General features: G+C 46.9%; 1 protein-coding gene across 1 annotated transcript in view; it reads left to right on the top strand.

Annotated features, from left to right (window-relative positions):
- The first annotated feature begins 627 nt into the window (after positions 1-627).
- CPEB2 (cytoplasmic polyadenylation element binding protein 2) overlaps positions 628-23,872 on the top strand; it is a 100,817-nt gene continuing 77,572 nt past the window's right edge. The window contains exons 1-4 of the mRNA XM_056855115.1: positions 628-665; positions 1,171-1,334; positions 1,657-2,504; positions 7,726-8,007. Coding sequence (XP_056711093.1) covers positions 628-665; positions 1,171-1,334; positions 1,657-2,504; positions 7,726-8,007 — 1,332 coding nt within the window. The remainder of the gene's footprint in view (positions 666-1,170; positions 1,335-1,656; positions 2,505-7,725; positions 8,008-23,872) is intronic.

Here is a 23,872-nt window from a genome sequence, read left to right as displayed (position 1 = left end):
CTTGGCATGAGACCACCGTGGTAGACCAGAGGGCACAGCAGAGGAAGCCCCCAACCCACCTGCCGGCGAATGGAAAGCTCCACTCATTTTAACCCTGGCCATCTCAACAACAACAAAAACACCCGCCTTCCCCCCGCCCGCCCCCCATTTCACTTTTCCCTGCGACGGAAAAGCAACAGTAGACGTTGCAATGCGAAAAAAACCAGTCCCGCCTCCGATGCGCATGCGCCGTCGGTCGGCGAGTTCCCTCAGACAGTCGATGCGAGGGCGCGACTATTCCCTAGCCTAGACGCTTCTTAAGAGCCAGATCAAAGACCCTGGATGTCCAGTGTCATTCAAGACCCGCCTCCCATACCGTTAACATATAAAACCAACGCTACTGAATAAGGAATGCATTTTTTAAGGAAGGCATCTTAGAGAAAGAAAATCGGCGGAAGGATAATAAATGGTACGGTCCCATTTTGCTGCGGTGAGACGAAAGAACACAGCTAAAGGGAAGGGGCGGAGTCAGATTGAAAGGAGCGGGGGAGGGAGGAGCCTTATGAATTATTAACGATGAGGCGCGGCCTCGCGGGGCATCGGGTACGTTGACAGGCCGTGATGGAGGGGAGGGGATTGTGACGTATCATGGCGCTGACGCCACTTCCCGGGTTCTTCTGCCCGCAGTAGAAGACCCGAGAGAAGACCCGGAGTATGCCGGGTCCAGAAACAATTGAACGGGGGTGCAGAGGCAGCCCCCCGAGCCCTTGCTGGAGGTTTATAGGGCCAAGCTGCTAGGGAAATGGATGCAGCCGCAAAAGGGGTTTGATAGGGGCATCTTTTTTTCTTTTTTTAATTCGGAGAGGACTGACCTAGAGGCAGATCTTTAATTTATTGTTGCCAGAATCGAAGGGGGGGGGGAATCCCTCGGATATTCATTTATTATAAATTATCATATATGTGGGGAGATAAATTCGTAGAGGGTTTTGTTGCTCTCCCAGAAACTATTGCAATAGCACGAGCCGACTCTGTGCTCCCCCAAAACTCCGGGTAGGATCTTTTCCTGCAGTGGAAAGGAAAGCGTGTGGGTGCGCGGGTCGGTGGGTGGGAGCGGGAGGTCCTGCACTGGACCCGGCCCGTTTTGCCCGGAGCTCTTCTTGCCCTAACGGGATGCCTTTTTGCCCCAGGCAGGTTTTGTCGCCTTGAAGGCTTCACTCCCCGCGTCCGGAGCCGGGGGTGGGGGTGGGGGGAGGTGTCGTCGTCCCTCGGCCGGGCATGTCGGCCTTCGCCCTGGGCGGGCATCCCCGAGCGCGACCCGCTGCGGGGGTCGGGGCGACCCGCTCCTCCGGGCATCAGTAAGGAGGAGGCCCTTGTGGGGCGATTCGGGAGTCCTCTTTGCAGGCGGAGGGGGGGGGGAGGATCTGCGCTTGGCAGCCGCGGGAGCCCTACTGGTTTTTTTTGGGGGGGGGAGGGAGGCGGCGTCGCCCTTCGCCAGCTCCTGCCCTTCCTCCTCCTCCTCCTCCTCCTGGCATGGTTGGCAGCCTCCCCTCTTGCTCGCCCGTAGACCCACTTTAGAGGTGAGGTGAGGTGAGGGGGGGTGGGGTGGGGGCGGCCGTTGCGTCGGCGGCCGCCGCCTCCCCCCGCCCCTCGCCTGCCTTCTCCGCGTCATCCCGGCAGGAGCCGCTCCTGGGACGGGCAGCGAAGGGGGGGAGGGGGAGGCTGGGGCGGGCAGGACTGACGGGCAGAGCCACAGCGGGCCGGGGCGGCAGGGGCAGCTTCTGCGGCCGGGGAGCTGCGCCCGATGCGGCACCCGCGTCTGCCCGGCTGAGCCCGGCGTCTCCTGGGCGGCACCTGTGTCGTCGTCGCCCCCGTTGCCGGACCCCCCACCCCACCCCACCCCACCCCCGATGGAGTCTCCCCCCAACGGCGGCGGCGGCGGCGGCCACTTGCTCCTGCCCGGCGGGCTGGGCTCGGGCTTCAGCAGCCTCCAGAGCCCGGAGCTCTCCAGCCACCCCCACCCCCAGGGCGGAGGGTCGTCCTCCTCGGCCGCCTCTCCGCCGCTGCCCGGCTTCGGCACGCCGTGGTCGGTGCAGACGGCGTCCCCGCCGCCGCCGCCTCCGCCGCCGCCGCCCGGACAGCAGCCCCAGCCGCCGCCGCCTCAGCCCTCGGCCGCCGCAGCCATGGCCCCGCCGCCCAGCCCGGAGTCGTCGGAGAGCGGAGGAGGAGGAGGCGGAGGAGGCGGCGGCGGCTTCTACGCGGGCGGCGGCGGCGGGGGGCTGCTGTCGTCGCTCAACCCGGCTTTCTTCCAGAGCTTCTCGCCCGGCGTCTCCCCTCACGCCGCCTTCGGCAGCCCCTTCTCGGCCGCCCCGCCGCCGCCGCCTCACATCAGTTTACCTCAGCAGCCGCAGCAGCCGCAGAACCGGCGCTCCCCGGTCAGCCCGCAGCAGCCCCAACACCACCAACACCACCACCAGGCCGCCGCCGCCGCCTTCCTCCAGCAGAGGAACTCCTACAACCACCACCAGGTGGGTCTTCTCGGGAGGAGGGCCGGGGGGGGACAGGCATTGCCCAGGCTCCACTACCCACTGTGTGGACGCCCATATTTATATCCCGCTTTTCCACAAACTCCCCCCCCCGCCGCAATTGGCGCAAAAAGGGCAGCGAAACCAGTTGAAACACATTCAAGAAGTCTGTGTGTGTGTGGGGGGGGGAGATCCAAGGAAGGTGCAGGCCTGAGGGGGAGGCAGAGTCCTCCAGGGAGGGTTTTCAAAAGTTTTATTTTCACAGACATGAACTCTTGGTGGATATATAGACAAATATATGTTTACAGAATGTACATGTGTGCGTATTGTGTATCTATGTGTGTATAACAAATGCATTATTTTAATATATGTGTTTGTATGTGTCAGCTGTGACTTGATGGCAAAAAATTTATAATATGTATGTTTGTAAAATTTTGATGTAGGTGTGATTATATGTCTGCATGCGTATATGAAATATGGATATAAAGGCGTGTGTGTGTATATATTTAAATAGACGCACATAGATTTGTATTAATGTATAAATATATGTGTGTATGTCTATATACTACATATGAATACATTTGTACTTACCTGTGTCTATTAAAATATATTAATACACACACACACAGCCAAATGTGTGTGAGTATGCATATTGCAACAGTTGTGTGCACACATGTTTGGATGTGTATTATAGTATATCATGTTTATAAAATATAAATGTAAGTATTCGTGTTCTCTCTCCTCTTCTCCTCCTTTAGACGTCTTTAGCCACCTGTGTGTGTAAATAAAACTCATTTTCTCCATTCACACCTCCCATTGCAGAAGGGCAGAATAACGGAGCAGATCATCCTCCAGGAGGTGGGGCAGGGGCAGAGATGCTGTGGTTGAGGTTGAAGAAAAATGCTTTCCTCTGCCTTTGGCCCCTGCGTAGCATAGCGTTATCCAGTTTTGAGGAAGGGAGCTGTGCTGTGTCCTGATGCAGGAGGATTAGACCACTTACCCATTTTTGAAAAGAGCCACTTCTCTGTGCGGGAAGGAAATGGGGCTGGGGATCAAAGAGACCCTGAATTGACAGGGTCATAATAAACCCACTTTGCGGGGGCGGGGTTTAGTTGGAGGGAGAAGATTTTAAAATGGGAAATAACCCAAGATAGGCTTCTTCAAAAGTATACATCCCACCTCACCCACATAGATGTGTGTACCAGCCAAAGCAGTGACAGTGTGCCCACTGGTTTATAAAACAGGGTGGGGCTCCTGCAGTTTTTCTTCAGACAGCCCAGTTTTTGCTTGGGGGGAGGAGGAGATGAATGAGATGTACCCTTTTTCTCTTCCCTCATTGAGCGTTCTTGGCATCTCGAAGGGGAAAATAAACTCTTGTGCATCCAAACATAGAGACTGCCTTGCTTTGGGCTCTACAGTTGTACTAACATTTGAAACACATTTGTGTTTAAAATGGCATAAAAACCCATATGTATCTTTGCACATTGCCCATGCACATCAGTGCTTTCTGGTGCATGCAGCATGAAATACATTATTTATGGTGCTCTGTGTTTCATATTGGAATTTGGTAGCGTGTTAAGTCCTGGGAAAACAAAGGAGACTTTTAACCTCTCCACTTCTTTCTCTCTGGTGTTACAAAGTGAATTGTTAGGATTCTCTTTTCACCCTTTGTGGCTTATATGTGCTGGACATGTATACACTGCCTAGAGCTACCAGAGAATTATAATGTGCTAAGTTCGTAATCAAGGATCTATGCAACTTCTAGTAGATAATGTTTAATTGATATTCTCTGCATAGTTCTGTTGGCTCTCAGTAGGTTTCTTTTGCTTTCTTTTCAGCAGTTCCATTTTACTGCAGGTGTTATAATGGCAAAGCAAGCAAGAGAATAGGGCAGCTTTTGGGGGGGCAGTGTCAATGTTTAGCATGGAACATCTGCTTCAGACAAGCATTTTAGACTGATTTAGCTTGACCCTTTTCCCCCTTTTTTAAAAATAGAGGCCATTACGTCCTGAAAGGTTTTGAATGAGCAAGCGATAGGTAGACTCAGATAGTCTAATCTCCTTGGCAGTAAATTGGACTAAAGGCATCAAACCTTAGTTTATTCAATTTGTGGACAGGGCTGTAAACAATTTTCAGTTTACCCCCCCCCTTTTTTTTTTTTTGCAACCTGTGTTATGTACAAAGAAGCTTGTATAAGCTGCAAGCAATGCCAAGAAAAGTTTAAGTGTGGAATTTCAGGTTGTCCCAGTCTTCCGACATGGAGCACTTAACGCTGCTTTGATGGGTGGGGTGGGATTCTCTTCTCCTATTGGCTGGGAAGTTGCTTTCCTTATGGAGCCCTGTAAGAAGTTTATTTTGATACATACTGACAGTAAGATAAGTGTACAGTTTCATGTTTTTTTATGTAGTGGATGATTAGTTTTATTCTTCTCAACCTTCAAATTGCTGTATTGTGTTCTGCTTATGCTCTTGTATTAATTTTTTTCCTCCAGTCTTATTATTTCGTTTATAAAAAAGCTCTTTTCTGTAATCATCATTTGAGAGGAGGGTTAAACTAGGAACTAGGTCTGATGTTTCCCCCTCTATCCCAAGGACTTTAATTCAGGGAAACCACCAGTATTTCTGGAGGGGAAAGTAGCTTTAAAAACAGTAGATTATGATAATGATTATTAATAATAATGATTATTAATAATTTTGATTTCTAACCCACCTTTGGACCCAGGAGCCTTCTCAGGATGGCTTACATAAAAATTAATAATTAAATCAAGGGTGATTCTGGCCTTTCCAGTATGCAGCTCTGGCATTGCGTTGATTTGTGTTTAATAAGACATCTGAAAGAAAAAAAGGTTTTCCTTGTTACTCGCAGTTCTAATTTTGAACCAATAAGTGAAGTGCACACAATTCCCCAGCTTTTAATAAAGTGAAGAAAATCTCTTCTGTCTCTTCTGATTAGGGACTTGATAAAATTGGAGTTTGTCATCAGTTTAGTTCACTGTTTAGTTTACGGTAGGGTGAGGGGTTATAACTTCCCAACAGAAACACTCAGAATTTACCACACAAGTATTTACAGAACTGTGATGTCTGCCTGATTATCCTAGTAAAATGGCTTTGTGATGCATTGTATTTTTGCATTTTAAAATATGCTATGTTGAAGAAGCTGATTAATATGTTTTAATTTAAACTATATAAACTAAAACTAAAATTAATTTTATATTTTAAAAGATTATTTCCTGTTCTTGTGAACTGTTTGAATTGTATAAAACCCAGGAAATGTAACACAGTTTGTTTTAAGATGTGTGTGATGTTTTTTTTAAATAGAAAGAAACTTAGTATTTGGTTTACTTTACTTTGCTGGCCAACGTTGCACAGCTATAGTTGTTCTGACTTTATTGGTATCAAGTAGTCTCTTAACTTTATTTTTTGACGTAGAGTGTTATGTGAAAAGCTGCAAAAAGTATTTGATTTTTATTCTTTGGAGTGCTCCTCAGCTTTCCTATTGTACTTTTAGTTGAGCCCCTTAGTCATCAGTAGTGTGTGTTTTTATTGTTCCCATTGATTTTTGTACATTTTTTAATCTTTATTTTTGTACATTTATTTGGTACATTATGGCCTAGCTGTTATTTTGAATATCCAGATCAGATTATCTCAGGTTGGGTTTGTGCCTGCTAACTCTTGTGTATTTACAACGAGGCTGTCACTTTTTATAGAGTAGCTGTATACAGAAGTACACTCATTAGAATGGGGAGTCAAAATGACTTAACATATGTTGAACCTTCAGGTGTATGTATTAAGTTTTGTTGTTGTCTTTTAGAGACAAATACAGTATATGATATGAGGCATATACAATGTACGGCCTGAAGAAAAACCAGAATATATATAGTACAAAATTTGTATTAGGAAAAGAAGTTAACCAAGACCAATCTAGGTCTGTATTTCCTACTGCGTTAGCACTTAAAGTAGAAAGGCCTTTGGCACAGGTGGGCGACTACTGCTGGTCCAGAGAAAATGCATACAAACATTTAAATAGAGGTAGAGATAAAGTGCCCTGACCTGGATGGCCCAGGCTAGCCTGATCTTGTCAGATCTCAGAAGCTAAGTAGGGTCAGCCCTGGTTAGTATTTGGATGGGAGACCACCAAGGAATACCAGGGTTGCTGTGCAGAGGAAGGCACTGGCAAACCACCTCTGTTAGTCTCTTGCCATGAAAACCCCAAAAAAGGGGTCGCCATAAGTCGGCTGCACCTTGACGGCACTTTACACACACACAGAGATAAAGTAGAGCTTGTGTAACTTCCAGTACCTTCTTAGACAGATGTTTTTTATGCTACTAGTTTATGCTACTAGTATAGGTACACTGGATTTCTTGGAAATCATCTTTAAATATTTTTACTGTTGACTGAGTCCCCTTGTGGTACTCTGCAAAAGTCCCTAAGAACTTTTCTAAGGTGACAGTTCCTTAATAACTTGTTAGTAAACCTACATAAGATAAGGAGATTCTGCTGCATGTAACACCTTTCGCTAACACTGGTTAATGTGGCAGCTCCAGTGCTTCCTACATAAGCAAGATCTGAACATGGTTATCCGTGATCTGATCATTTGCAGGTTGGACTACTGCAGTGTGTTCTTCATAAGGTTGCCTACAAAGGCTGCTCAGAAACTTCAGTGATGTGGAATGCAATGGCATGATAGCAAGTAGGCACTAACTGTGCAGAACATATCTCCCCAGTCTTGAAGGAACTGTACTTGCTACTTATTTGCTTTAACTCAAAGTACTAGTTATTTCCTTCAAAGCCACAACTAGTCATGGGACTTTAAAGGACCACTAGCATCCATAGGAACCTGCCTGGCAAATTTGGAGGTGGTATTTTGTGCTCCCACCTTCTGAAGTGGATTTGCATTCAAGACAGGATCTTCTCTGGAGTGACACCTTGACTGAAGAATGCTATTTGCACAGCTATTTGGCATCATGTTAAAGCATTTTTTATTTGGCCTATGTGTTCTTCCCTCTGCTCTCTTTACTATAGCTGGTTGGATTAATGCTCAGCGCTATTCATTTTGTAGATGGCTTTTAGTGTTGTTGTTTTTTTAATTAATTGTTTAATTTAAGATGTTGTAAACCTCCTTGGGTACCTTTTACGCTAAGAGTTGGGATATGAATATGTTAAGTAAATAATTCTAAATTCATCAGCTCTTTTTAAAATAACTTGGTATCTTTCCCTTTCCAGCCTCTTCTGAAGCCGTCACCTTGGAGTAACCATCAGAGCAGTGGTTGGAGCACAGGAAACATGTCCTGGGGAAGTATGCATGGTAGAGACCATCGTAGAACTGGAAACGCAGGGATTCCAGGAACTATGAACCAAATCTCTCCCTTAAAGAAGCCATTTTCTGGTAACGTCATAGCTCCACCTAAATGTACACGTTCTACTCCATCGTTGACACCGAAATCATGGATTGAAGATAACGTTTTCCGAACAGACAGCAACAGTAACACTCTCTTACCCTTACAGGTAAGAATGGTATGTAGCTACAACCTTTTGAATGTGGCTTATCTTGAACATTTGTAGCTGATCCAATGATGAAAATTTATCAGTATTTTTAATGGCTAAAAAGTTTGTAAAATGTGTGTTCTATTTAAAAAATGACTAAAACTGTAGTTTACATGTTTGGCTTTAAAATCCTTTTAGCATTTACATTTGGTCATGGAGACATTTAGATGATGGAGATAGAATGGATAAATAAATAAATTTTATTTGTGGCTAGTATGCCAGATAAAACAGGTAAAACAGAAACTGACCATACAGAGTAGATGTTTATAACCAAGGACAACAAAATTAGGAATCACCCAATTTTACATTTCCACAGATTAAGGAACTACATTAAGGCGACATAGCTTCATTGCTTCTGCACAGTATTTTGCGACCTGGGTGGTGATTGGTGAGCTATCTCCCAGCAGAAACCTTTTGGTCCATTCACCCTCATCACCAGAGCTCATTTCCCTAATCATAGGGTCAGTAATATTGAAGCGGGCTGACTTGTAGAGGGGACATCTAAAAAATACATGGTTTCCAGCTCCCCTGTGTTACATGGGTAAAGTTTCTCCACCCTGGGGATCTTCTTAAATCTCCCTTAAATCTCCCTAGTGAGCATTACAGAAACCTGGTGGAGGGGAGAGAACCAGTGGGATACAGTCATCCCTGGTTACAAACTGCATAGAAATGACAGGGAAGGGCGTATTGGAGCGGGTGTTGCTATGTATATCAAGGAAGGCATAGTGTCTAATAAGCTATAGAGACCATAAAAAGGGCAGACTCGTCCACAGAATCCTTATGGGTGACGATTCCAGGCCCCAAAGGAGATTTAGTACTGGGGACGTTCTATCGGGCCCCTGACCAAATGGCTCAGGGTGATCTTGAGATGGAGAATGAAATTAGGGAAGCATGTAAAGGTAATGAAGTAGCAATAATGAGAGACTTCGACTTCCCTCATATTGATTGGATAAATGTATGCTCCAGTCAAGCCAAAGAGATAAAATTTTTAGAAATCCTAAATGACTGTGCCCTCGAACAGTTGGTCATAGACCCAACCAGAGGGGACCCGATCCTGGATTTGATACTCTGTGGTGCTGCCAGTGATTTAGTGCGGGATGTGGATGTAGTTGAGCCAGTTGGCAATAGTGATCACAATGGCATCAAATTTAATTTATATGCAAGTGAGAAGGTGACTGGGAAATCTCACACAATTACCTTTGACTTTAAAAGAGGGAACTTCTCTAAAATGAGAAAACTGGTAAAGAGGAAGTTGAAAGGAACAGTTAGGAGGGTTAAATCTCTTGAAAAGGCTTTAGGGTTACTCAAGTCCACATTACTAGATGCTCAGCTAGCTTGTATACCGCAGGTCAGGAAAGGTAGTAATAAATCCAAGAGGTCACCACCATGGCTAACCAGTAAGGTGAAGGAAGCAATTAGAGAAAAAAAGTCTTCCTTCAGAGACTGGAAGGTTTGCCCAAACGAGGCGAACAGAAGCAAACACAAACTTGCACAAAGGAAATGCAAGCAGATGATTAGAGATGCAAAAAAAGATTTTGAGGGGCATATTGCTAAACACATCAAAACAAACAATAAGAAATTCTTTAAGTATATTAGGAGTAGGAAACCAGCTAGGGAAGCGGTTGGACCATTGGATGACAATGCGAGTAAAGGAACTGTAAGGGAGGATAAAGCAATTGCTGAAAAACTAAATGAATTCTTGTCTTCACTGTTGAAGATACAGGGCAGATTCCTTCTCCTGAACAGAGATTTTGGAGAGGGGAAAATGAGGAACTGAGGCAAATAGTGGTAACAAGGCAGGAAGTCCTAGAACGTCTAGACAAACTGCAAACTAACAAGTCACAGGGACCAGACGATACTCATCCTAGAGTTCTTCAAGAACTCAAATGAGAAATTGCTGAACTTCTAACAAAGATATGTAATATGTCCCTTCGATCAGCCTCTGTACCAGAGGACTGGAGAATGGCCAATGTAACACCCATTTATAAAAAAGGTTCCAGGGGGGACCCAGGAAATTACAGGCCAATTAGCTTAACGTCTGTTCTGGGTAAATTACTGGAAAGCATTATTAAAGATAGAATTGTCAAGCATATGAAAGGGCAAGGTCTGCTGGGCAAAACCCAACATGGCTTCTGTAAGGGTAGATCCTGTCTCACTAACCTATTCGAGTTTTTTGAAAGCGTCAATAAGCATGTGGACAAGAATGAGCCTGTGGATATTGGTATTTGGATTTTTAAAAAGCTTTTGACAAAGTCCCCCACCAAAGACTGCTAAGCAAACTTCATAGTCACGGGATAAGAGGACAAGTCCTCTTATGGATTGAGAGCTGGCTGAAAAATAGGAAGCAGAGAGTAGGAATCAATGGACAGTTCTCCCAATGGCGGGATGTGAGCAGTGGGGTGCCTCAGGGATCTGTGTTGGGACCGGTGCTTTTCAACCTGTTCATCAATGACCTGGAGTTGGGGTTAAACAGTAAAGTAGCCAAGTTTGCAGATGACACCAAATTATTTAGGGTGGTTAAAACAAAATCGGACTGTGAAGAGCTCCAGAAGGATCTCTGCGTACTGGAAGAATGGGCATTAAAATGGCAAATGAGATTCAATGTGAGTAAGTGTAAAGCGATGCATATTGGGGCAAAAAATCCCAACTTCACATATACACTGTTGGGATCTGTGCTGGCAGTGACACACCAAGAAAGGGATCTTGGGGTGGTAGTGGATAGCTCAATGAAGATGTTAACCCAGTGTGCGGCTGCTGTAAAAAAGGCAAATTCCATGCTGGCCATAATTAGACGAGGAATAGAGAATAAAACTGCTGATATCATACTGCCCTTGTACAAATCTATGGTGAGACCACACTTGGAATACTGTGTACAGTTCTGGTCACCACACCTAAAAAAAGGATATTACAGAGCTTGAGAAGGTGCAGAAAAGAGCAACCAAAATGATTAGGGGACTAGAGCAACTGTCCTATGGGGAGCGGTTAAGACGCTTAGGGCGGTTTAGCTTGGAAAGAAGGCGGCTGAGGGGAGACATGATAGAGGTCTATAAAATTATGCATGGATTGGAGAGAGTGGCCAGGGAGAAGTTTTTCTCCCTCTCTCATAATACTAGAACACGGGGTCATCTGCTAACGCTGAAGGGTGAGAGATTCAAAACAGATAAAAGGAAGTATTTTTTCACACAACGCATAGTTAAATTGTGGAACTCCCTGCCCCAGGATGTGGTGATGGCTGCCAGCTTGGAGGGCTTTAAGAGGGGAGTGGACATATTAATGGAGGAGAGGGGTATTCATGGCTGTTAGTTAGAATGGATACTAGTCATGCTGCATACCTATTTTCTCTATTATCAGAGGAGCATGCCTATTATTTTGGGTGAGGTGGAACACAGGCAGGATGGCGCTGCTGCACTCGTTTTGTTAGTGGCTTCCTAGAGGCACCTGGTTTTCCACTGTGTGAACAGACTGCTGGACTTGATGGGCCTTGGTCTGATCCAGCAGGGCCTTTCTTATGTTCTTATGTTCCCTTCTAATATGGCAGATGGTAGGGCTGCACATCTGGCCAGTGTATAGGCCCTCCTATGTGTGTTCCTTTCTTAGGAGTATAAATATGCAGCTGGTACTAGAATATACCTGGAATGTTGAGGTGCTATAAATGCAGGGGATCTCAAGAGATCCTTTTGACACTCAATATCTTTGACTCTTTCATTTATAGTTCGTCTATATTGCTCCATACCCATTTGCAAAAATGCTGACAGAGCAAGTCCCAAACTATTTAGTTTATCCCCTATAGTGATGATCCATCTTAACCTAAAGGAGTCACTCAGTACCAGTGGCAAAAGACCCCTAGGATTAAGATTCATCCTAAGCCATATATAGAGAGAGGATAAGCAGACCTTTGCCTCTACCCTCATCATACCAGTTTCTAATCAGATCACACACATCTCGGGAGTTGAAGGTCAGTTGAAGGATTGCACCAGTTCAAGAGGTGTAAAGCAAGAAGGTGTAGAGCCAAGGTGTGTTCCGTAGAGCATCTGAGCTAATGTTTTTGCCTGAAAGAGTTTAAAGGCAGCTGGGACATAGTGAGCCCCTTTTGTCCACAAGAACTTAATTATATTGCCAGCTTTTCTTGTCCCTAGATTGGCGGCATAGGTATTATGGGCCATCTTAGATCCAGAATAATCACACCTAGGTATTTAAAACAAGACACCTGTTCCAACCTTTGTCCATTGACACTCCAAATCCTATTCCTAGGGCGTTTACCAAAGGCCATCACTTTCGTTTTCTCATAGTTGATCGTTAATCATTCATTTTCACAGAACACCACCACTCTTGTAAGCAGTCTCCTTAATCCCACTGGTGTCCTGGATAAGATCACAGCATCACCCGCATAAAGCAAAACAGATGTGCCTATTTGCCCGTTTAGGTGGATGAAGTTCTGGTGTATTAAGAGAACTAACCAAGTTGTTTATATAAAAGGTGAAAAGCACAGGAGCAAGAAGACAGCCCTGTCTAACTCCCCTGTTGGTGTTTATAGGATCAGTGAGATGCCCAATTTTGGTACACCTAACTCTTAGCACCGTCTGCTCATGAAGAGCATGCATCAGCAACAAGAGCCTTCTATCTATGTTTGATATTCTAGCTTGGACCCGAGTTGGGGTCTAGATATTGAATCAAAAGCTGCCTTGAAATCAATGAATGCAGCATATAGTGATGACCGACCCAATGCAAGGTATTTCTCTATAAGATGCTGCAAGATAAGGCAATGATCTATTGTCAACCTCCCTTCCCTGAAGCCTGCCTGTTCTATACCTAGAATGTCCTCTTGATCAAGCCAACAGGCGAATTTATCAAGCAAATGCCTTGGATATATTTTGCTAATAACATTAAGGAGACTAATTGGCCTGTAATTGGAGGGGTCTTCCCTGCCTTTTTTATATAAAGACACAATTTACTGCTGACCCCCAGACCCTGTAGTGTCGATGTATGTGAATAAGGAGGATGGAGATAGAATTCCCTAATTTAAAAATGTTAGTTCAATAGGTCTGAGGGTATGCTTGGAAAGCACAAGTTTTTTTGTTTCTGAACGTAAGCACATCTAGGTCTGGTCAGTGTTTCAATGGGAAACCTGTGGATCCTGTGTAAGCTGTGTTGAGTTCTACATGCAGGATGCAGACACAACAAATGTATTTATTTATTTATTCATTGTTACCCTGATTTTCTTTCCAGTGTGGACCCAAAGTGACTTACATTGTTCTCCTCTACTTCATACTATCTTCACAACAACCCTATGAGTTGGTTAGGCTTAGTGTGTGTGACTGGCCCAAAGTCACCCATCAGGCTTCCATTACAGAGATTTGAACCTGGGTCTTCCAGATTCTAGTCTGACACTCTACCATACTGACCATCGTATAAGACGCTGCTGTTTTCTTTCGTACTAGCGATTTGGAGTTGCTGTTACTTGGGCATTCAGTTTCAGTGAAGAGTATAGATGATCTCATTGATAATCTGTTGCATTCCAGAGTGTGGTGTGTTCCCCCTCCATCTTTTTTTCAGGTTGATGGGGGAGAATTTTTAAACATAAAATGCAGTTGCTGTATCAGGCTATCCTGTATAGTCAGAATTTCTCAGGGATACTGTCCCTGTAAAATTTCTTTATTTTCTAGTCGTTCCAACTTAATTCCTATTCTTCTTGCAGTCAGCCTGTTCTCTCTTGGCATTCATAAATCAGTTCTTGTTCTCAGGGGTGTGGTTTTGTGTGCCATGCACATACAGTTAAGTACTGCTTTTCACTTTGCATCCATCTGAAGCCAGTGCTAATTTTTATAATTGTAATTTTGTATTCACACTATCAAGACTGTTTGTCCTTCCCTCTCCTGAACTAACTATTAATTCATGAACACTGCAAGAGAACTGATGAGCTGTGAGAGAACACAAAGTAATTAATTAGGGTAAAAAAGGAATAAAAAGGAAATTACAGGGAGAAGTGGAACTTTTGCTGTATAGAACATACTTCTGAGTACATAGATAATAGGATGTTCCCCATGAGGACTGAATTTTATGGGGAACATAGCATGTTATCAGTAAACTCAAACACCAGTTTCAATTCTACTATTAGCTGTTGGTGGAAAAGTAGTTTCTGCAGAAGAGCAAAACCATTCTTCTGTGGTTAAATCCTCTTGTCATAATCTCAGTTTAAGAAGTGGGGCCTTACGTGATGTGATGTTGAGGATCCATGATCTTTTGAGATGCAGTTTACCACTTCTGGGGGTCCACTCTTCTCTTCCTTCCCCTTCTGTCTCTCCTTGCACCAAAATTGTTCCCTTCAACCTTTAAGCCATGTCAGTTCAAAAGGCAGTTCCTGTATTGTGCCTGTCTACTTTTTTCACAATGGGTTTTAAAGCAGTTGGGGGGGGTGAGGGGAATGGCACAGAGGGGTGAGTTTAACTTCCTTTCCCTGGTGACACAGCCCTGGCCCATATCACGCCCTTCAGCTGCTTTATTTGCAACTAAGTTACACATCTTTGAGACCTAACTCTGGATCCCAAATGCGACACATGGCTTGGCTCTTACTTTAAATGTTGCTCATGGGCTCAATCCACACATGAAAGCAGTTTGATCTTAAGAACTGCTATGAAAATGAATGCGTAGTTAGGAGGGGTATATGCAGACATTATAAATTATAATACTGCACCAGCATAACAGTTGTAGTGCATTGCCATTGTACATGTTTAGTATTGCCATGCAAGTCTTTTTTGAGTATAGTTTTTGTAATGTAATGAATGTGTGATTGTTCTTTTCCTTTCCTCTTCCCTCGCCAACATTTTTCATCATTTGGATGCCACTGAAATAAGCCTTTTCTTGACTCTGAAAAAATTCATAGAACTTTAAGACCTGACAATAACAATTGGCCCAATTCTTGTGCTGTTCTTTGTTTTTTTGAATGGGCTGCATGAAAGAATGTAGAGTGTACGTAAACTGGGACACTTAGCAGCCTAGGCTACTTATTTAGAATACAGTGAGATAGAATCCAAAACCATGTGAAGAAAAATAAAGAAGATGAAAAATAAAACATGCAAATACTAATAGGGAAAATTACCTAGACAGTAGTACTGAGTTTGGAAAAATGTGCATGTGAGATTACAAACAGTGGACCAACAATGTAATTTGTAGTAAAAGAAAATGTGAATTCCTTAGATTGTAGGTAAAGGAAGTAGCTGTTTTAGTTGGCAGGGATTTTGCCTGTAGTACTAGACATAGTTTTGTGTTGCACATTAAGGCTGGAAACTTGCACTTCATAGTATGTGGACAACGTCTACTGGAATTTGTAGAAAATATGTAGGAATTTACTAGAAATAAACTGCAACAAAATACATTGACAAAAATGGAGATGGTACAGATCTGGCAGTATATGGTTTGCAAGAAACCTAGCAGGGAAGTTAACATGTTTCTCGACAGAGACAGTGTTTTCTTCTCTCTTGTAAAAAAAATACAGCCTATAATGATCAGGCTGTGTAATAATACTTACGTTGAGCTAGCTGTATTCAGAGTGTGTGGAAACTGAAGCGTCTGTGTGCAACTGATGCATAAGTACTTGGAGAGGATTTGACAGGGCTGATACAGGGCTGGTTCAGATGTAACTCTGACAGCGCATTTCTGAGGCCGCAGACGCTGCGCCGTGGTGGGAAGAGGTGCAGCAATGGCGCAGCCGGGAGGCCTCCTAAAAGGCTTCACAGTGGCGTGCGCGGCCAAGGAAAATAAAAGCAAAAAGGGAAGGGAGAGGGGGAGGTGCGGGGCAGTGGCAGCGGGGGCGCAGGGCCCCCAAGGCCAGGCAGGGCTACTTCCGGGGGAAGGGCATCATTGGGGGGTGGGGCATGGATTGGGGATGGGAGAGACAGGCCATGATGTGGGATGGGCCCCTCAGTGAGAGGAGTACAGGGGGAAGGGTGGGGGTCACGAGGGAGAGAGAGGAAGGGCAGGAGATGTCCCAAAGGGGCCAGGAGAATGTCAATAATAAGGGTCCGTGGGCTCGGAGAATTGGTGCAAAGTTTCAAAAGGGCCACCTCCACAAGTCCCCACCCCCCCCCAAGTTGCACCCAACCATCACTCCCTTGACACGACCTCCAGGGTGGGGCGGGGGCTGGCAGCAACACCCCTCAAGTTGCATGAAGGTCTGTTGTCACCCTCGGCGTACAGGAGCCTCAGATATTTCTGGGGGCCAACAAGGGAGTCTTTGTGGCTCAGCTCCCCTCCCTCTGAAGTTGCTTCTGCTGGAGCCACCACCACCCGTCCAGTGTCGGCCAGTGACCGGGACTTCTCTCTTCCGCACCCCAGCACCACTTGGCAAAGTGACCTGCCGTGACGAGGGCGGGCAACGTAGTTCCCAGGGGCTGAGGACTGACAGTGGCTCCTTGGCCAGCTGCCTGGCTTCGGCTGAGAGGGCGGGATGAAGGGGCTGTGGCCATCTCGACGGCCACCCCTCCCAGCACCATGGTCGGGGTGCCTTGGTTCTCCTCCGTCTTTCCAACCCCCTTCCTGTGTGTCCTCCTATTCACCAAGCCCCCAGTGCCTAAGAATAAAGATGATCGCACTCAAGATAGGGTCTCCTGGCTCATCACTTGGTGGCAGGGGAGCAGCGGGACAGTTGGGGGTCGCCATGGCAGATGCAGCACTCCCAGACCTCAGGGAGGGATGTGAACACCCGTGGAACGGGTGCTTCTTCTGCCGTCTCCACGACGGATAGCACCTGGTGGCTGTTCTCTGGGGAGGCTGAGGTTCAGCATCTGGCCAGCTCCCACTGTGGCCACAGAGCCAGAAGGGAGGTCAAGAGGGCGTGGATTGGCGTCGCAGTGCTGGCAGCTCCCAGCCACCCTCATGGACATTTGCATGGAGGCAGCACCGTCCTTTGCTGCCTGCTCGCGGCCAGCCATGCCCTCCAGGTGCAACCCCCGCCAGTGCGAAAGACCCCCCCCATTCCCCCAGGACTTGGACCACCATGACATGTTGGTCTTCCGTTTCCACACAGGTGGCACCATTACCACTCATCCCACCCTCATGGGGTCTGGCTGTGTTCCAAACCAGGTCGTCCCACGCACTTGCTGCTGGGATCCCCAGGGCCTGCATGGGAACGGGAACACCCGTCTGTGATGATGAGCTGTTCTCGTGTCTTGCACCGGTGGCTGGAAGGTTACAGCAAGTCCGGAGGAGTTGCATCCACTCTTGTGGTTAGCCCACATAGGCAGACGACAGCCGTGTTCCCCCTCCTCCCCTTTCCCTTTCCCCCCTCTTCAGGGGTACCACGACAGAGCAATCCCTTCCTTATTCCTACGACCTACCTAGTGAGATCCTGGAGGACTTGGACCACTGGGCCCTGCAGCTGGGGTCGTCGACTTGCCCTGACGACCCTACCCTCTTGCGGGATGTGCTATTGGAAGCAATACGGACTGATGCGGAAATCAACCGCCTAGTGGAACTTATTCGAGGCCAGTGGCAATCAGTAGCCGCTGCTCAACCTTGGACTTCCGAGGACTCGGATCAGAGCGCCTACCACGACCTTGTGATCCTGGACGGGCTTCTGAACGAAGTACATGCTGCCCAGGCCAACCTGGTCACCTTAACCCGCTTGTTGGCGAGGTTAACTTTGCAGGAGGCTCAACAACGACCTTTGACAACGTCCCCAATCCGCCCTGCCATATCCCGAGCCATGGCGGGACCGGCGCCGGAAGGTGCTTCACTGGTGCCAGATGCGGCCCATGTCTGGCAGAGGCACAACAGACTGCTGTCCAAACTGCGTTACAGTTTGTGGGACTACCTCTAGATACCACGGTAGCCGATCTAGCACAGTTGTTGACCCCGACTTTCGGGGCTGGGGCACCCGCGCTAGCGGTCCAGGTTCAACCGCTGCTGGGCGGGGAGTCTAAACCGCTCCTCGCCCTTTTGGAACAGGAGTTCCTGCCAATTGTTACTGCGTCCGCCGCCCTGAAGCTCGAAGCTGCCCAGGCTCTCGCAGACAAACAGGCAGCAGAAGCGGCGGACAAGGCTCAGGCCGATCGGGCAAGGGCACGAGTGCAAGCGGACGTATGCCCCAAAGACACCGTGCGGACCGGCCCCTCGTTGGGTTCAACATTTGCTCCGGTCTTTGCTCCGACCCGCACTGCCCACCACGCGCGTCGCCTGGCAGAACGTCTTCAGGGTTCGGACAACTCTGATGAAGAGGATCTGTATGGGGACTGTTCCCATTGGGCCACCGGTCTGCGGACCAGTCGAGCTCGTCGTACGGGGGGTCCTGAGGAAGAGGTGAACCCTTGCGAGCCCACAACCGGGAGTTGAACGATCGTGTAGACCGCCTCCAGGACCAGATGGAACGCTTGTTCCGTGAAAATGAGCGCTTGCAGCAGGCACTGACAACTCCGGCCCAACCGGTCCCAGCACAACCCGTTCTCCCTGGCCCAGCAGCACCAGCTCACCCACCGGCTCAGGGACATTGCTGACAGATGGCCATCTAGCCTCCGCTTAAAAACCTCCAGGGAAAGAGGAGGTGTTCCACCTCCCGAGGAAGTTTGTTCCACTGAGGAACTGCTCTAACTGTTAGAAAATTCTTCCTAATGTCTAGACGGAAACTCTTTTGATTTAATTTCAACCCGTTGGTTCTGGTCCGACCTTCTGGAACAACAGAAAACAACTCGGCACCATCCTCTATATGACAGCCCTTCAAGTACTTGAAGATGGTTATCATATCCCCTCTCAGTCTTCTCCTTTTTAGGCTAAACATACCCAGCTCCTTCAAACTTTCCTCATAGGACTTGGTGTCCGGACCCCTCACCATCTTTGTTGCCCTCCTCTGGACCTGTTCCAGCTTGTCTACATCTTTCTTAAATTGTGGTGCCCCAAGCTGAACACAATATTCTAGGTGAGGTCTAACCAGAGCAGAGTAAAGTGAGACCATCACTTCGCGTGATCTGGACACTATACTTCTGTTGGTACAGCCCAAGATCACATTTGCCTTTTTAGCTACCGCATCACACTGCTGACTCACATTCAGTGTTTGGTCTACTAAGACCCCAAGATCCTTTTCACACACAAATACTGATGATACCTTTTCCTGAAGCTATGGAAGATCTCTCTGACAGCTTCAGAAAAATATTAAGTAGCATTGGAATTTGCAAGATCTGAGCAAGGCTGTCAAAGATAGGGCATTCTGGAGGACTTTGATTCATAGGGTCGCCATGAGTCGGAAGCGACTTGATGGCACTTAACACACACACACATCACTGGAACCAGTTCTAACCATTTAGGCGAGAATGGGGCTGGCTTTTGCAATGGCTAAAGCTCACTGTGTCCCATACACTAGGCCAGTGGCCAGAAAAGACGGGAGATAGGATGTCATCCAGGACCACCCAAAAATACAGAGGCCACAGAGCCATTTATTGTTGGCTGCTGCTGTTGTCATGAGAATTGGCTGTCTTGCCTGAGGCTGAAAAAGATACATAAACTGCAATCCAAAGCATAGTTATTCTTCTTAATTTGTTGAAGTCAGTGGGCTTGGAACAGTGTAACTCCTCAGGATTCCACTATCAGGCCTGCACAAGGGTCATGTGCTGGCCCAGTGGAAATTTCTTGACTTTTTTTCTTTGAACAGTTAACCTCTGTCATGTCATAAAGCACACTTTAACTTTCATCAGCTTCAAAAGATTAATTTGATATGGCATGAGAATTTACAGTTCAAGAAAAAAAGTTTACAATCACAGCACTGCAATGAACTCTGCCTTAGTGTTTCAGGAGTATTACTATATCATAGTGCATCCCAGGGGTCAAAGCTAGATTACACTGGTATTTCACGGGAATTTCTTCTAGCTTTGAGCAGAGAATCCTGCAGCGTATGACACTAGCTTTATAACTGTCTAGCTTCTCTTGGAAGGCAAGCAAACTAGATAGACTTCCAGGTGGCTAATTCTGCCTTCTGTGTATTGAAAAAGACCACCCCGTAAACATAGACTGCCTAGTAAACGTTGTGATGTGATGTCACCCTATGGTCAGTAATGACCCGGTACTTGCACGAGGGACCACCTTTACCTTTTTATGTGTCAACTTCTCCAGGTGATGCTTGGCCCTCTACTCATTGCTGATCTGAGTTCTACACAACTGGGATTTCCCTCAGATTTTCAGAAATCTCCTTAATCCACAGTGGCCCCTTTTGTGGATTTTTAATCTCTGTGAGTGGGCCGTACTGAGATATCTGATAGAACAAAGGTCCCAACCTTTTTGAGTTTGGAACTCTTACACAGAGTGATGAGCACCACAAAAGAGCTAATGCAGGAGGTGGAGCCAAACACAATCTCGGAGATCTCAGTCATGCATAATTATAATAGAATCATAGAGTTGGAAGGGACCACCAGGGTTATCTAGTCCAACCCCATGCACAATGCAGGAAATTCCAAACTATCCCCTTTACACACACGCACACACCCAGAAGATGGCCAGGGTGCCCTCCCTCCCATGATCTGCCTAAGGTCATAGAATCAGCATTGCTGACAGATGGCCATCTAGCCTCTTCTTAAAAACCTCCAGGGAATAAGCATTTACCACCTCCCGATGAAGCCTGTTCCACTGAGGAACTGCTCTAACTGTTAGAAAATTCTTCGTAATGTCTAGATGGAAACTCTTTTGATTTAATTTCAACCCGTTGGTTCTGGTGCCCAGAATGGCCAAATCCCAATGAGGTGGCACCTGGCCCAGACTAAGCACCAAATCAGGTGAGGCTGATGGTGCCTGGTTAAGCCCTGCATGAGGTGAGTCAGGCGATGGGGCCCAGATGGGCCAAGCTCCATGGGAGATGAGGCAAGGCAGAGCAGAAGGTGACACTCAACTGAGTCCCAAGTAAGGTAGAGGGCAGCATCCAGCTGAGCCCTGTGAAAAGCAAGGGTGATGCCTAGCCAGCCCATTCAAAGTGAGGCAGGCAGTGCTCAGCCTACGCAAGACAAGGGAGGCGGCACCTGACCAACTGGTTACGTAGGCTGCCTCTTCCTCCTTTGTTCTGTTCCCCCCCCCCTTTGGGGGAAAGGGCAGGGTCAGACAGCCTGCATCTTCCTCTCCTGTCCTAATATATTCTAGTGCTTTGATTGTGGGATCCTGCATGGTGGGGAGAGGGTTGGGGTCACTGGGGATGTGGGGAGGAGGTAGTTGTTAATTTCCTGCATTGGGCAGGGGGTTGGACTAGATGACCCTGGTGGTCCCTTCCAACTCTATGATTCTATGATTCCTTTGGTGGAAGGGCTAGGGTAGGCTGGGAGAGTGGCCCTTTCCCAGGGTTTTTGACTCCCAGCTCTCACCTGCTCACAGGGGTGTTCTGATAATAAAAATGGAGGAGAATAAAGCAAGGTGCTTTGAGTCGCCATTGTGTAGTAAGGTGGGCTATAAATGAAGTAAATAAATAATAAATATAGCTTCAGATGGAAGACAGAAAACAGGTTGGTGGGTGGGAAGCAGAGAAGGTTGAAGATATGGAGGCTGTCAGGTAGAGGGAAAGAGGAAATAGTGTGGGAAGTTAAAATGGGGAAAAGGGTGCCATTTGCAAGTCCTTGCAGGCTGCCTGCTGTACAGCTGGGCCTGCCTTGGCAACTGACATTGTTTTCCTGGGTAGATGGTTCCAGGGTAGTGTAAGGCGGAAAACTGAAGATTGGGAGAAGATAAAGGCAAATTGGCTGGTGGATGGGAAGGAGAGGAGGCAGGAAAGGAAGAGAGGCTATGGGGGGGGGCTTTTAAAGAAGGAAATAGTGGGGGAGAGGGAAATTCATCCCACAAGTTCTACTTGTTATATCTAATTCTCAACTTGGCCAAATCTGTGGGTCCTTAAATACAGAGACTAGAGCCATTAATGGACAAGACTTGTCTTTCTACATACCTTAAAAATGCCCAGGTGTGCACAAAAATCTGAAATAAAAGAAGCCATGGGGGGGGGGCTTAAAACTCCCCCAATTAATATAAGCAGCACCCATAGCTTTAAAAAAGTGAATGCTCTCAGTGGCCGTTGCTAGGCAATCACACAGACTTCACCTTGGCCTTATGTCAGTAAAGGGCAGGGGGAGTAGGAAGGCCCCTTTCCAGGGCTGTTTCAGCCTTCTAGAGACAACAGGGCTGAACTCATCAGGGCCAGGCCTGGCAGCAATCTTCGGGTGACTTTCGTGACACACTGTGGTGGACAAGAGGCTGTCCTGGCCCTGAAGGGAAAAACAGCCAGTCAGCGGATTCATCCCTGAGCCTATAGGAGTGCAGCTCCAGCATCCAGTCACCTTTTGGAGGGATGTGGAATGTTGGGGGGAACCACAGAAAGAGTTAGTTCAGATCTGCCTCAGGGAGAGGGCAGTGATAGTTTTGGGTCTGCCTCAGCAAAAGAGCAGACAGTTTAAAGGGTAGCTGCGCCTGGTAGCATGCAGCGCTGAAACCCCAGATGTAAGGGCTCACTGAGCTCGCCAGAATCTATTCATAGCCTACATTTTGGCAGCTGGATCCTCAAATCCTTTGTTGGTGCACGGCTTAATAGTTCTATAGCTCAGCCCTTAGGGTAGAGCCAGTTGGAACCATAAAAAGACATCTGAATTCTCAGTTAGGCTGCACTCGTCTCACTTGTGCATTTTAACACCAAAAATCAAATTTTCACCTCTTTATCCTAACAAGCCCCCTCGGATGGCCTTCTACCTCCCTATTATTATTATTTATTTATTAGTTAAATTTATAGCCTGCCCTCATTCCCGGTCAAAGCCGGGCTCAGGGCGGGTGTCATGATCCCAGGCCTCAAGTGTAGCCTACAGGCCCTAGGGAGGCCTATATTAGTTACCAGGCCCACATCTCCCACATCTGGGCCTTGTGACTGGTAGAAGAGGATTTGGAGGGAAGGCTATGGCCAATCGGGGTAAGGGGTGGTGTCTGGGGAGGATGAATAATCCCTTACCTGAAAAGGGAGTGGGTTCACCCCTAGGGAGAAGGGCTGGAAAGTGGCTGCTGCAGAAGGAGGAATCCCTCCTCCAGGAAGGGATGAGTTAGCCTGAGGCCTAGTGCCAGGAGACAGCTAGGGACAGTAAAGATAGACATGTTAGGGTTTTTATTTGTTTGATTGACTGGTTTTATCATCCTATTGTGGCTTGAGTTATCATTATTATTAGACTTCTTTAATAAACTGCTGGTTACTCTGCCTGGGTCCTCACACCTCATTTGGTCACCTAGAAAGTATACTCTGTTGGGAGAAGCAGCAGCCAGGGGCAGGGAGGGTGCTCTGGGCCCCCCTGAGGCAGGCCCACACCAGAGTGGTGGCAGCTACTGAACATCCGCATTCTTCTCCCTTACCTGACAGCAGGTAACAACAATCCTAATAAAATCATATATATCTAAAATTCATAAGTAATCAATAAAATTCATAAAATCATTCGATACAATTAATACATTTGACAAGATGGTACTCATATAATTACAGGGCCGTTGGAGGCCTGGCAAAGCAGCCAAATCCTTATATCAGAAGTCCCGAGGGGGAGGGAGGCCAGTAACGATGGCAACCTAGGGTTGCCCTCCATTGTAGGCCTGGTGAAATAGCTCTGTTTTCCAGGCCCTGCAGAACTTCTGAAGGTCCTGCAGGGCCCTGATGTCACTCGGAAGAGCATTCCATCAGGCTGGGTCCAAGGCCGAAAAAGTACTGACCCCTGTTGAGGGCAACTGCACACTTTTAGAGAATGAACCAATACTTTACTCCACACACTGATGTTGGGTGGTGTGGCTTTCGTTCCTCCCAATTTTATTTTTCTTCATTTTTGGTAAGTTTTTTTATTATCTTTGCTAGTGT

This window comes from Euleptes europaea, chromosome 9 (genome assembly GCF_029931775.1).
Source record: "Euleptes europaea isolate rEulEur1 chromosome 9, rEulEur1.hap1, whole genome shotgun sequence".
Classification (NCBI taxonomy): domain Eukaryota; kingdom Metazoa; phylum Chordata; class Lepidosauria; order Squamata; family Sphaerodactylidae; genus Euleptes; species Euleptes europaea.
This window is presented reverse-complemented; position numbering and strand designations above follow the sequence as displayed.